The sequence below is a fragment of the Cucurbita moschata genome, unplaced genomic scaffold, assembly GCF_002738365.1.
Source record: "Cucurbita moschata cultivar Rifu unplaced genomic scaffold, Cmos_1.0 Cmo_Scf00030, whole genome shotgun sequence".
Classification (NCBI taxonomy): Eukaryota; Viridiplantae; Streptophyta; class Magnoliopsida; order Cucurbitales; family Cucurbitaceae; genus Cucurbita; species Cucurbita moschata.
This window is the reverse complement of record NW_019268546.1, coordinates 1909649-1921780: the sequence shown is the minus strand read 5'-3', so window position 1 is coordinate 1921780 and position 12132 is coordinate 1909649. Positions and strand designations below refer to the sequence as shown.

At 38.0% G+C, this 12132-nt stretch overlaps 2 protein-coding genes across 3 annotated transcripts; both read left to right on the top strand.

Annotated features, from left to right (window-relative positions):
* Positions 1-362: 362 nt before the first annotated feature.
* Positions 363-3703, top strand: LOC111464261 (sm-like protein LSM1B). 2 transcript variants are annotated; one of them, XM_023108381.1, is made up of 6 exons: positions 363-782; positions 1831-1899; positions 1970-2085; positions 2179-2241; positions 3398-3487; positions 3563-3703. In XM_023108381.1, exons 1-5 carry the CDS (start codon positions 722-724, stop codon positions 3473-3475), a joined length of 387 nt encoding a protein of 128 aa, XP_022964149.1. In that variant the 5' UTR covers positions 363-721; the 3' UTR covers positions 3476-3487; positions 3563-3703. The 2 variants fall into 2 exon arrangements, with proteins under 2 accessions (XP_022964149.1, XP_022964148.1); XM_023108380.1 differs by having other exon boundaries at positions 3398-3703.
* Positions 3704-4963: 1260 nt separating this feature from the next.
* LOC111464258 (transmembrane protein 87B-like) lies at positions 4964-8071 on the top strand. Its single transcript, XM_023108376.1, has 5 exons — positions 4964-5362; positions 5730-6648; positions 7072-7167; positions 7358-7494; positions 7570-8071. Exons 1-5 carry the CDS (start codon positions 5133-5135, stop codon positions 7745-7747), a joined length of 1560 nt encoding a protein of 519 aa, XP_022964144.1. The 5' UTR covers positions 4964-5132; the 3' UTR covers positions 7748-8071.
* The last annotated feature ends 4061 nt before the right edge of the window (positions 8072-12132 follow it).

The window sequence follows — 12132 nt, the reverse complement described above, 5'->3', positions numbered from 1 at the left end:
AGAAGAACTTCATTAATTTACTCTCACGTAAAGTTTCGGAGTTGTACTCGTTTTGGCTTGAATTTCTCTTTTCGTCCTATTCATAAAAAGGTGAAGGAGCGAAGTAAGCAATGCGACGAGAAGAGGATTTAATTGACTCAACTATACAAAAGAAGAGAGAAGCTGCTTTGTTTATCGTGAAAGAGGAGGGACATGTTCGGGAGTGAAGCTTTCCGTTGCATTTTTTCACAAAAATAACTTAGATTTATAAGTCATAAAAATCTAAATGGAAACCAATTTTCTAACCCCATAATCTTACACTAAAAATTATATCATAATTTCTCAATCCAATTTGCCTTGAAAATTAATTATTAAATAATAAAGCCCTACATATCCGAAGGAGCATAAGATGAAGTACCAAACCAAATCCAGACCAACACTGCAGCCGGAGTTGAATCTCTTCCGGGCTTCCGCCACGTTTAAGTCTGTCTCTCACGAAGCCCTTTTGTTCCCCCAATTTCATCTTCGCTCTCTTCGTAGAAATTGAACCCTTGCCTTTCTTTCCCCTTTTCGATTCGTTTCGAATCGTTTGTTCTTAGTTTCGAAGGATTTGTGGATGGTGAAGACAGATTATTTGAGGAAATTGTGAAAGGGATTTTGAGCGATTGGTTGAGAATTGGATAGGAATCTAAGCAGGCAATGCCCATTTATTTGGTTTGGAGATAAGTGTTAAACGTCGTCGATGTCTTGGGCAAGCGCGGAAGATATTTACCTTTCAACTTCTCTTGCCAATTACCTTGACAGTATGTTGCTTCTCTTTTGATTCATACAAATTAATACTCATTTTCCTTTTTAGTTTTGAAATTTGATATCACTTGCTTCATGGGTTTTGCCTCTTTTGTGTAATGTGATATCTATCTCTTGATCATCATGGGGTTTGAGAGTATCAAATTGTTATGTATTGCAGCTCTTTCATTCAAAAACCTTTCACCCAATGAAGCCTATTTAGACACATGAATGAGCATCCATTTATCCTTTCTGGCTAACTGTTTAGTAATGTAAATGAAGATATTTGAATCAAATGCACTTTGTTGTAGTGGTTTTAGCAAACATTTGTGTTTTGTTTGGTGAATGCCTTTGATTCCCTTTTCTTTTCAAGAGATTATCGAACCTCTGTGAAATTTTACCCACCTTTTTGAAGAGCTTGCCATGGTGAGTCTCCGGGTGAAAGACTCAGCGTAACAGTCCAAACCCACCGCTAGTAGATATTGTCTTTTTTGGACTTTTCTTTTTAGGCTTCCCTTCAAGGTTTTTAAAACGTGTCTACTCGGGAGAGGTTTCCACACCCTTATAAAGAATGTTTCGTTCCTCTCTCCAACAGATGTGGGATCTACAACCCACCCCCTTCGTGGCCTAGTGTCTTCTTTGGCACTCATTCCCTTCTCCAACCAACGTGGGATCTCACAATCCACCCCCTTCGGAGCCCAGTGTCCTCGCTGGCACTCGTTCCCCTCTCCAATGAATGTGGGATCTCACAATCTCACCTCCCTTACAGTCTAGTGTCCTCGTTGGCACTCGTTCCCCTCTCCAATCGATGTGGGATCTTACACTCTCTTCACTCACCTATCCCCATAAGCAATTATATAGCTCTGCCTTGAAACCCTTTGTTTCAACTTTGATTTGACATGAGCACTGGTCTTCCCTGTGCCAAATGCTAAAAGGCTGTTTCACAGCTACCTTCTAAATCATTGTTCAGCATGTCTGCATTCTTTAAATTGTTTAGAGAAGGATTAAAAAGCTAGTGTTGCTATTTGCTAGAATTGCGGTTCTAATGATCGTTTCGTTCTATAGAGAAGGTTCTTGTACTACTTCGAGATGGTCGAAAGCTATTAGGAATCCTCCGGTCATTCGATCAATTTGGTATAGTTCTTCCTGAAATTTTATACGGTTTTAACATTCGCGTGGAGAACTAATTGTTTCTATGTTTCAGCAAATGCTGTTCTTGAAGGATCATGTGAAAGAGTGATTGTTGGTGATCTTTACAGCGATATTCCTTTAGGTCTCTATGTAATTCGAGGCGAAAACGTCGTTTTACTGGGCGAGCTGGTAGGACAAAATCTTAGAGATTCACTTGTTTGTCTTCGTTATTTGTCTGTTAGCTGTCCAACCCTCTTAAAATTTTTGTTTTGGGCTTTATAGAACATGGAGAAAGAGGAGCTCCCTCCACACATGACTCATGTCTCTGCTGTGGAGATTAAAAGGGTAAGTGATGTTGACTCGCCCATTGGATTTCTTAAATGTTTCCACATTTATTGGAAGAACACGACATAGATTTGCTTATGTCTGAAGATTAGTGTTTGGTGCGCTTAGTATCACGGTTATGCTCATCCAAGGTGTGTTGCCCGTGGCTGTATGCCCATGCCACGCCGAACCCTTTTTGCTTATGTCTAAAGATTAGTGTCCCATGCCACGCCAAACCCTTTTTGCTTATGTCTGAAGATTAGTGTTCGGTGTGCTTAGTGTCATGGTCATGCTTGTCCAGGGCGTGTTGTCTGTGGCCGCATGCCCATGCTACGCCAAACCTTTTTTGCTTATGTCTGAAGATTAGTGTTTTGTGTGCATAGTGTCATAGTCATGCTTATCCAGAGTGTGTTGCCCGTGGCCGCATGCCCATGCCATGCCAAACCCTTTTTGCTTATGTCTAAAGATTAGTGTTCTGTGTGCATAGTGTCACGGTCATGCCCATCCAGGGCATGTTTCCTGTGGCCGCATGCCCTTGCCACGCCAAACCCTTTTTGCTTATGTCTGAAGATTAGTGTTCTATGTGCACAGTGTCACGCTCATGCTCATCCAGGGCGTGTTGCCCGTGGCCGCATGCCCATGCCACACTGAACCTTTTTTGCTTATGTCTGAAATTAGTGTTCTGTGTGCATAGTGTCACGGTCATGCTCATCCAAGGCATGTTGCCCGTGGCCCGTATGCCCATGCCACACCGAACCCTTTTTGCTTATGTCTGAAGATTAGTGTTCTGTGTGTATAGTGTCACGGTCATGCTCATCCAGGGCGTGTTACCCATGGCCGCATGTCCATGCCACACCGAACCCTTTTGGCTTATGTCTGAAGATTAGTGTTCTATGTGCATAGTGTCATGGTCATTCCAGGGCGTGTTGCCCGTGGTAGTACATAGTGTCACGGTCATGCTCATCCAGGGTGTGTTGCCCGTGGCCACATGCCCATGCCACGCCAATCCCTTTTTGCTGATGTCTAAAGATTAGTGTTCTGTGTGCATAGTGTCACGGTCATGCTCATCCAGAACATGTTGCCCGTAGCCGCATGCTCATGCCACGCCGAACCCTTTTTGCTTACCCGTTGCATGTAAAACTTTTTGGTATTTACAAACGAGAAACTGTTATTGCAGGCTCAAAAAGCAGAGAGAGAGGCTACAGATCTTAAAGGGACAATCAGGAAAAGACTTGAGTTCCTTGATCTGGACTAATAGCTGTGTTCATAATCTTGGATTTGTTAGCTTTCTTGTTTGCAAGTTCTTCAAGTTCAACAGCTGCTCGCTCATTGCCCAGTAAGTTAATTTGATCATATGTTGGTTTTTTATGAACAATTGAGAGCCTATTTTTGTGGCCATAGTATCTAAACATTATATTGTCGACCTTCGATTTCTCGTGTAATGTTTTATTCGATAAATAAAAAACGTTTCCTCTTAATCCAACCCCGACCCGGGTTCTTGAGTTATGGAGGCTTCCTTTTTATTGTGCTTTTGGGTCGGTACATGTACTTGGACGTCGTGTGTTTGAACCTTTGAGCGAGCTTTTAATAAGAACAATCTTTGATGTCTCTCGGAGCTAGACCTTGAGAGGAGCACGAGCACGATTTGTGGGGGTTGGCATTGAATTTTCACTCTCTTGAGGTTTTTGTTGAATACTTTTTCCTGTACGGTGAGAATGGCATTGGATTTCTAGTCTGCGGAGGGGTTAATCACGGAAATCTAGATTTTCTAATATCTTGGAGCACTGTAACAGCTCAAGTCCACCGCTAATAGATATTGTTCGTTTTAGTCCGTTACGTATCACCATCAGCCTCACGATTTTAAAACGGGCATGTTAGAGAGAAGCTTTCACACCCTTATAAAAAATGTTTTTCATCCTCGTCTCCACATAGGATCTCATAATCCACCCTTTAGAAGGTACAGTGTCTTCGCTGGTAGGCCGCCCAGTGTTCAGCTTTGATACCAAATGTAACAGCTCAAGTTCACTGCCAGTAGATATTGTCTATTTTAACTCGTTATGTATTGTCGTCAGTCTCACGGTTTTAAAAAAACGTATGTTTAGGAGAAGTGTCTACACCCTTCTAAAGAAATGTTCGCCTCCCCACCACCTCCACCTATTTCATTTCTCATCCCATAAAATCTCTATTTATTTTTGTGGAAATTTCTCGCGGGAAATTGGAGAAATTGTAGATATCAGCTCTTCATGCATAATTTTTTTTTTTCGGTTTATTATTCTTAAAAAAAATAATTATGATAAAAATTTGTATTTTTCAATATAATTTTTATATATAAAAAAAATCTCAATAAATTAATAAATTTCATATGCACATATATATAATATAATTTTTAAAAATTCAAAATTTAATATTATAACATAATGGTTAAAAAAATATACCGACATAATATTTAGTTTAAATATTACATTAAAGTCTCAAAATTTACTAATTTACATTTTATTAAAATAAAAGAAAAAAAATTATTCCTCAGGAAAGTAAAAGGAGCTTTTTAATTTAATGAGCCCAAATTCTCAATCTATTGTTATTTATAGCCATACACCGACAGTGAAGCGGAATAAATCCAACGGCTCAAAAGGCAAAGACCCAAATAAATCAAGCCGTCCAAAAACCCACACGTGTCCCTCCGAATAAAAAAAAAACAAAATTACATAATTTCTTTTTAGTTTAGCTCGAACTCCATTTATCGAATTTTAATTTAATTCGCGTCGAAGCTCACACTCAGTCACAGATCTCGCGCTCTCTCTCTCTCTCTCTCTCGCTCTCTGGCGGTCAAGCAAAGCAAGCAAGAATTCTGCAGATCCAAGCTTTTGCTGCTCTGAATCTTCTTTCTCTTGGAAGCTCCGGCTGTGTAATCCATGTCTTTGTCTTGCATTTCTTCTAAACGGGTACTGTTTTCCTTCACTCTGCTACTATGTGCTTGGTCCCTGTGCATTCACGCCTCAGTCCACCACTATTCTGGTGAGATATTCGTTAACAAAGGCAATGCGTTTGTCGTCCATGGAGGTAGCGAGGGAATTCGCTCCTCTAACGCTGACCGGAACGGTGCCGATGCGGATTCTTCTACCAATGCTGATTCCTACATTCGGTATGTGTTTTCTGATCCGTTTATGTGGTTGTCGATGTGTTCGTTGTTTGTCGGTTCTGTTTCAATGAATGGCGGAAACGATGAGTTAATTCGAGATTAGGCTGGATTGTTTTGCAATTTTATGTGATTTTGGTTTCCATTTTCGTATGAATTTTGTTATGTGTCATTAACGAAAGCGTGTTAATGTTGCTTGCTTGCTATCAATTCGCTTTGGGCTTACTGTTAGCTAGAATTTTGGGGAAGTCTCGATAGCTTGTTTGAATGTTAGGATTTATCTATCTAGGTTTAACTTCTGTGGAGTCAGTATATCTCTTATTCTGTCTTTGTTGTGATAGTTACCTTATTCTATAGTGTACTGTCAAACCAGCTTCGAAAAAATTACATTTCGGAGACCAGAGGAGTTCTCCAACTTCAGCTCTGGGCCATTGCATGCAATAGTTTTTGAGGTGGAAGATAGAGAGATGGTTGGTGGCTCAGCCTATGGTGGCCAAAGGGCAATCTGTTGTACTGTAGATCTTGCTAAACTTGGTGTTTGTTCAGAAGGTGAAGTTATTTACAGGCCGTCCTCGAAGAATTCTGGTTGGCCTCAAGTTTATGGAGTCTCTTTCAACAAAGATGAGCAAGTTGCAACCCTGGCGACAAAATCGATTCAGATTACTAAAACGGGGATGTATAACTTGTATTTCATCCATTGTGATCCAAAGCTTCAAAATGTGGTTGTCGAGGGGAAAACTATATGGAAAAATCCTTCTGGATACCTACCGGGTAGAATGGCGCCTTTGATGAAGTTTTATTTGTATATGTCTTTTGCTTATGTGTTGCTTGGAATCTTTTGGTTCTCACAGTATGCAAGATTCTGGAAAGAAGTTTTTCCATTGCAGAACTGCATTACGGTTGTTATAACGTTGGGGATGTTTGAGATGGCTATGTGGTATTTTGAGTTTGCTGAATTCAACCAAACTGGGATAAGACCAACAGGGATAACTATGTGGGCTGTCACCTTTGGAGTTGTTAAGCGTACAATTGCACGTCTGATACTTTTGATGGTTTCGATGGGTTATGGTGTTGTTAGACCAACTCTGGGTGGACTGACATCAAAAGTTCTCATGCTTGGATTAACCTTCTTTCTGGCATCTGAAGTTCTTGAATTGGTTGAGAATGTGGGTGCTGTAAGTGATCTTTCAGGAAAAGCAAGACTTTTCTTGGTTCTACCCGTGGCAATCTTGGATGCTTTCTTCATTCTTTGGATATTTACCTCCCTCTCCGCAACGTTAAGCAAGCTTCAGGTAGCCGGTTTGTTCGTAGCACTTATTTTTTATTTGTACTCCTGTTTTTTTTTTTTTTTTTTTTTTTTTTTTTTTGTAGTTTAAATATTTTAAGATTAAGTTCCTCCTGGCAAATGGTTTTCTGAAGAATACTGAGAAATTAATCTGGTTTTAATCGAAATATAGTTCGATGAAGTAGGTTGGTATCAAGGAAAGCACGGCGTTAGACGTTGAGCTTCTAATTGAAACATAGATTCAGTGGAAGTGATATCATTTGCTGCAATTTTCTGCAAAAATTATGCTTGCTCTTGCCGATATTCCTGCCCAAGTCTAATATTATCTTTTACCTTCTCATTTTATGCTAATGATGTAAATTTCTTTTTCATTTATTGTGTTATAACTTCTACTACCTGGCTTTTTCCTCCATTGTTATCGATATCACAGGCTAGAAGGTTGACGACTAAATTGGACATTTACAGAAAATTCACAAACGCATTGGCGGTAACTGTTATTGTATCGGTGGGCTGGATGTGTTATGAGGTAATTTGCACACGAAGACGTGTTCCTATCATGTTAAAAACACGTTTGATATGGGCCATTCATGCATAGTTTTTTTAAAGAAATGGAAACTTACTTGCAACTGCAGCAGGTTCATGTGAACAGTCACTGTCGTTTTTCGTAACTTCGTCCCAAACATGCTGACTGCATTTTCTTAAATGTATTCTTGCAGCTTTACTTCAAATCAAATGACATTTACAATGAGCAGTGGCAAAATGCATGGATTATTCCTGCCTTCTGGCAAATCTTATCATTTTCTCTACTGTGTGTCATCTGTGCTCTCTGGGCTCCCTCTCAAAACTCAATGCGGTAAATTTCGACACACAGTTTCTCTACCCGCCCCTCTCTACCAGTCTATATCATCTCATCCTCTATGTTTCTCAGGTATGCATACTCTGAAGACGCACACGAAGAGTTCGACAAGGATGACACAAATCTAACACTCATAAGACCATCTCCAATCTCCTCACCTTCAAAGGATGTTCGGACTGTACCAGATGTTAAACCGTTGCGTGGAAGCGACAATCCAGTTGGTGATCTAGAAGAAGATAAAACAGCGTAAAATTGGAATCACAGGTCCTACTTTTTGGTACCATAATAGCCATAAGTTTATTTACTTTATTAGCTCTATTTCTTGGGAAAATCTGGTAGTCTATATATAATTGCCAAGGGCGAAAATGCTATTAAAAGTAAGACATCCCTTTCATTTTTGCCTTTTGGATTGCTAATAGCCGGATCTGATAGTAGACTAGAGTGTTGTAGTTTTCTTTTCTTTATAAAAAAAAATCCCCCCTCATGTAGTATTTATCATTTGTTCCACAATAATCCTACTTGTAACCGTGCGTGATTTTGTTATTTAATGCCTCCCCTCACCTGCCAAAATCTTCCAATATGATAGATCTTGATTCTCTAGTGCTATTGATTTGAGGGAGTTAAAAAGAATCTCTCCCATTGGACAACAGAGAAAAAAGATGTAGGTGACGATTTGAACCAAGTCGTAGCTTAGAAAACTTTTGATTCGATAGCTCGACCCATAGATATATGTACTTCTCATTTCCTCGAAGATCTAAATCTCGACCCGTACCTTTGTTATGGAAGTTATTTTTATTTGTAGCTGGTCAGATCAGACATGAAAGAAAACACCACGCCCTCTAAGGATATAATCATACAAATCATCCGAACCCATTCTATAGAAGCTCTGGGTTGAGTTCAAATATAGTTGTCTTCTTATCACATGTTTTCTGGTTATTCGTTGACTTCTTTGTTCTTGCCTTATGTCTGTTGGAATTCAATACTTTATTAACAGTTTTTTTTTTCTTCTTTTAATTAAATTCAATTTCTAAAGCATTTTGTAGTATTAGTCAAGTTTCTGATAGAAAATATATGTTTTTCGTTCCCCCTTTTGTCTGACATTTGACCCATTTTGGGCTTTGAACTTGGGAGGATGTTTTGATCTACTTATTCAACTTTTGTTTCAATCCTAAAAATGTGTACATTTGTAAATTTCGTTTCGATGGAATACCGCTCGAAAATTGGTCGAAAGTGAAATCATTTTTTGGTGTTGGGCTATTGAATCATTAAATTTGCACAATCTTCGTGACAGCAACTCAATTCTTTAGTTGGATGCTTTATATGGCCCGATTAGGGTTTCTAAATTAGGGATTCGGTTTTAAGTCTATGTATATATAGTGTTAGAGGTGTTTTTTCTTCAATAATGAAAGTCTTTGATACTGTTTGAATATCAAAAGTAGCTTTTCTTGCAGTCAAATGCAAATACGCCTCGGTGAAAATATTCGCAGAAGAATCACCATTTTTTGGTGTTGGTTATCTTATCGATGATTCTATCCAAATCATTTTTTTTTTTTGCTAGAGTTTTCAAATTATAGATTTTTTTTTTTTTTTTTTTTTTGTAATCTAAAATTGATAGTGATTGATTGTGTGGATATTAGGTGGCTGTTTTAGAATGGTCGGAAATATAATATAATATATCTATATATATATATATATATATATATATATTATTTGTTTGTTTCACATGTTTATTTTTTAAAATTTAACAATATTGTTCCATTGTCATAAATTCAATCACCACATTATTATTTCTTTACATAATACAATATAGTCCTTATACTAAAAATTATGTGGCTACCATTCTTCAATAAAATTATTATACGTTGTTCTAGGTGCTGCCTGCATTAAAAGATATGAATATCTAACCATGCTACTTTATTATTTTTTATTCTCATTTTTCACTTACAGTATAGTTTTGTGTTTAATTAAGACAAACATTTTTATTTTCTTTTTCATATTTTTTGAACTGATTTAAATTTTATTTCAAAAATAATATTAGTTTTTAATCTCAAATAATTTTAAAAAATAATATATATATATATATATATATATATATATATATATATATATATATTATATTTAGTTTCATACTAATCCAAACAATATTATCTTTACTTTTAAAAAAAAAGAATAAAAGGGCAATTTTGGTATTAAAATTAGTCATGATTGTAAGCTTGACAAGAATGCACTGAATTGTTTATTAGAAGTACTTTTTCATTTTAATTTCTGTAATATATATATATTAAAAAAAAATTCCCTATTTTATGAGTGTTTTTTACCAAACCAATTAAAAATCTTTCTTAATAATCTTAAAAATAATTGAATTTGTGTTGAGAGGGTTGCGCGTTGAGAAACTTGAATCTTAATAATCTTAAAAATAATTGAATTTGTGTTGCGAGGGTTGCGCGTTGAGAAACTTGAAGGGATTAGGAACGTTTCTATTAAGAAATAAATGACTCGGTAAAATCACGTGATTTTCGGCGAGATTAAATGTTATCTTTTTTTTTTTTTTTTTTTTTTATTCTCGAAGCGAATTGTTACATACTCGGTTTACGGGTTCTCCCTGCAGTCGCATGGCTTTGCACGCCCTTGTAGTCAAACATTGGTCTACAATCCATGTATAACACAAATAATAACAATAATGAGTGTTAAAGAAGCAACCTATAGGCTCTTATCGAAATTTCTCCTATTTAATGATTCTTAAGCTATGTGCTCAATCAGGGTCCTAGGGTTGGTCAGTTCCACGGCTCGGATTCTTTTCTAGTTCTCTCAAGCTCTTAAAGTTTATATACCCTACTCACTTCTATTTCAACGGTGTAAGTCACTCATGGGTGCATTTAGTCTTTCATTTCCATACTCTCCATGGTCCATCTAGTCATTGTGCTTCCTGCGCGTAAGTCGGGGTGCCCTCATCTATCTCGGGCTCAAGAAGAATCTAATATGTACGGAGGAGTTGTCACTCGACATAAGTAACCTCTTAGTCTTCTTATATCTCCATGTCTACTGCTAAGTGCTAGCCGAAAGCTCCCTTAATGGTGCCAAACAGTCTCTTCAATCTCTGGCCATTTGTAATGACTTGCTTTTCAAGGTTACGTACTCATTGGAATTTCTCTTGTTTTCTAAGTCTCTTGAATTGCCTGTTAATCTATTTCATTATCATCCACACAATTCTAGACCTTTGTTGTAGGTCATCGAGGTACGACTTCATACACTCTAAAGTTCAACCAACTCTCAAGGTACTACTGTGGACCCTTGTTGCTTGTGACAAGTTCACTAAGAGGAAATTAATTGAAAATTTTTCTAATAATTCCCACCGAGTACCATCGTAAATCATAAGTCAGTTTAAGTTATCCGGTCCCTCGACAATCAAGTCAGGTTTACGTTTAGAGGCTAGTTGGCAAACACCTAACATCCTCGTATATTCGTATAAGTAATCACGTGCATTAATAAACTTCATGTCAACTCTCGAGGTACTATTACAGACCCCTGCCGCTCGTGACAGGTTCACTAAGAGGAAATTAATGGGCAAGCTTCCGAATAATCCCCCACAGGGTACAATCATAAATAATATGTCATATATAGTTGTCCGGACCCCCAATGATCGAGTAAGATTTACGATTAAAGGCTAGTCGGCGAACCCTTAATCGTCCATGTATAACTGCATAAAAAATCATATACATAGACAATTGAGAAACAACATAGTGACCTAGACATGAATATCTAGTCATGGTTTCAATTTTATTCGGTTCATAGTCAGTTCATTCATTCCTCGAGAACACATGAATCGTGAAGTTTATCATGCTTTTTCGTATATCAAACCAACTCCGTTCAAGCTCAAATTCCTATGACATGCTTCTATATATACTAAAAAAATAGCTTGAGGTTTTGATGTGTCACTCGGAAGTACTCAACACTTTTTAAGTTAGTTTTTGCCGCCAAAGACTCTAAATTGCTCCGAACTCCCTAAATAGGTCGTAAAATAAGAGAAAAGATGAGTACCATTGAAATCAGATCGGAAATCGAAGCAAAAACACTCAAATTGGGCAAGTGTCAATTCTTTTCGTATATGATCAGTGTCATGGACGGCACGATGAATGGTTCATGAACAGTACCTCGATTTTCATAATTTTGCATTTTTGCTTCTTGTTCTTTCTTAGTGTTTTTCTTGTATTTTAGGTTCGGATAACTCTTGATTTCTTTTACAAATATGTAGATCTCTTCAACACGAACCCTGTGATGTTCCACGTTAATTGGGGAGGAGAACAACCCACCATTTATAAGGGTGTGTGGAAACCTTCCCCTAGCAAACGTGTTTTAAAGCCTTGAGGGGAAGCCCGAGAGGGAAAACCCAAAGAGGACGATATCTGCTAGCGGTAGATCTGGGCCGTTACAAATGGTATCAGAGCTAGACATTGGACGATGTGCCAGCCTTCTCGCTGTTCCCCGAAGGGGGGTAGACACGAGGCGGTGTGCCAGTAAGGAAGTTGAGCCCCGAAGGGGGTGGATTTGGTGGCGGTAGTCTCACATCGATTGGAGGAAGGAAAAAGTGCCAGCGAGGACGCTGACCCTGAAGGGGGTGAATTGTGATGTCCCACA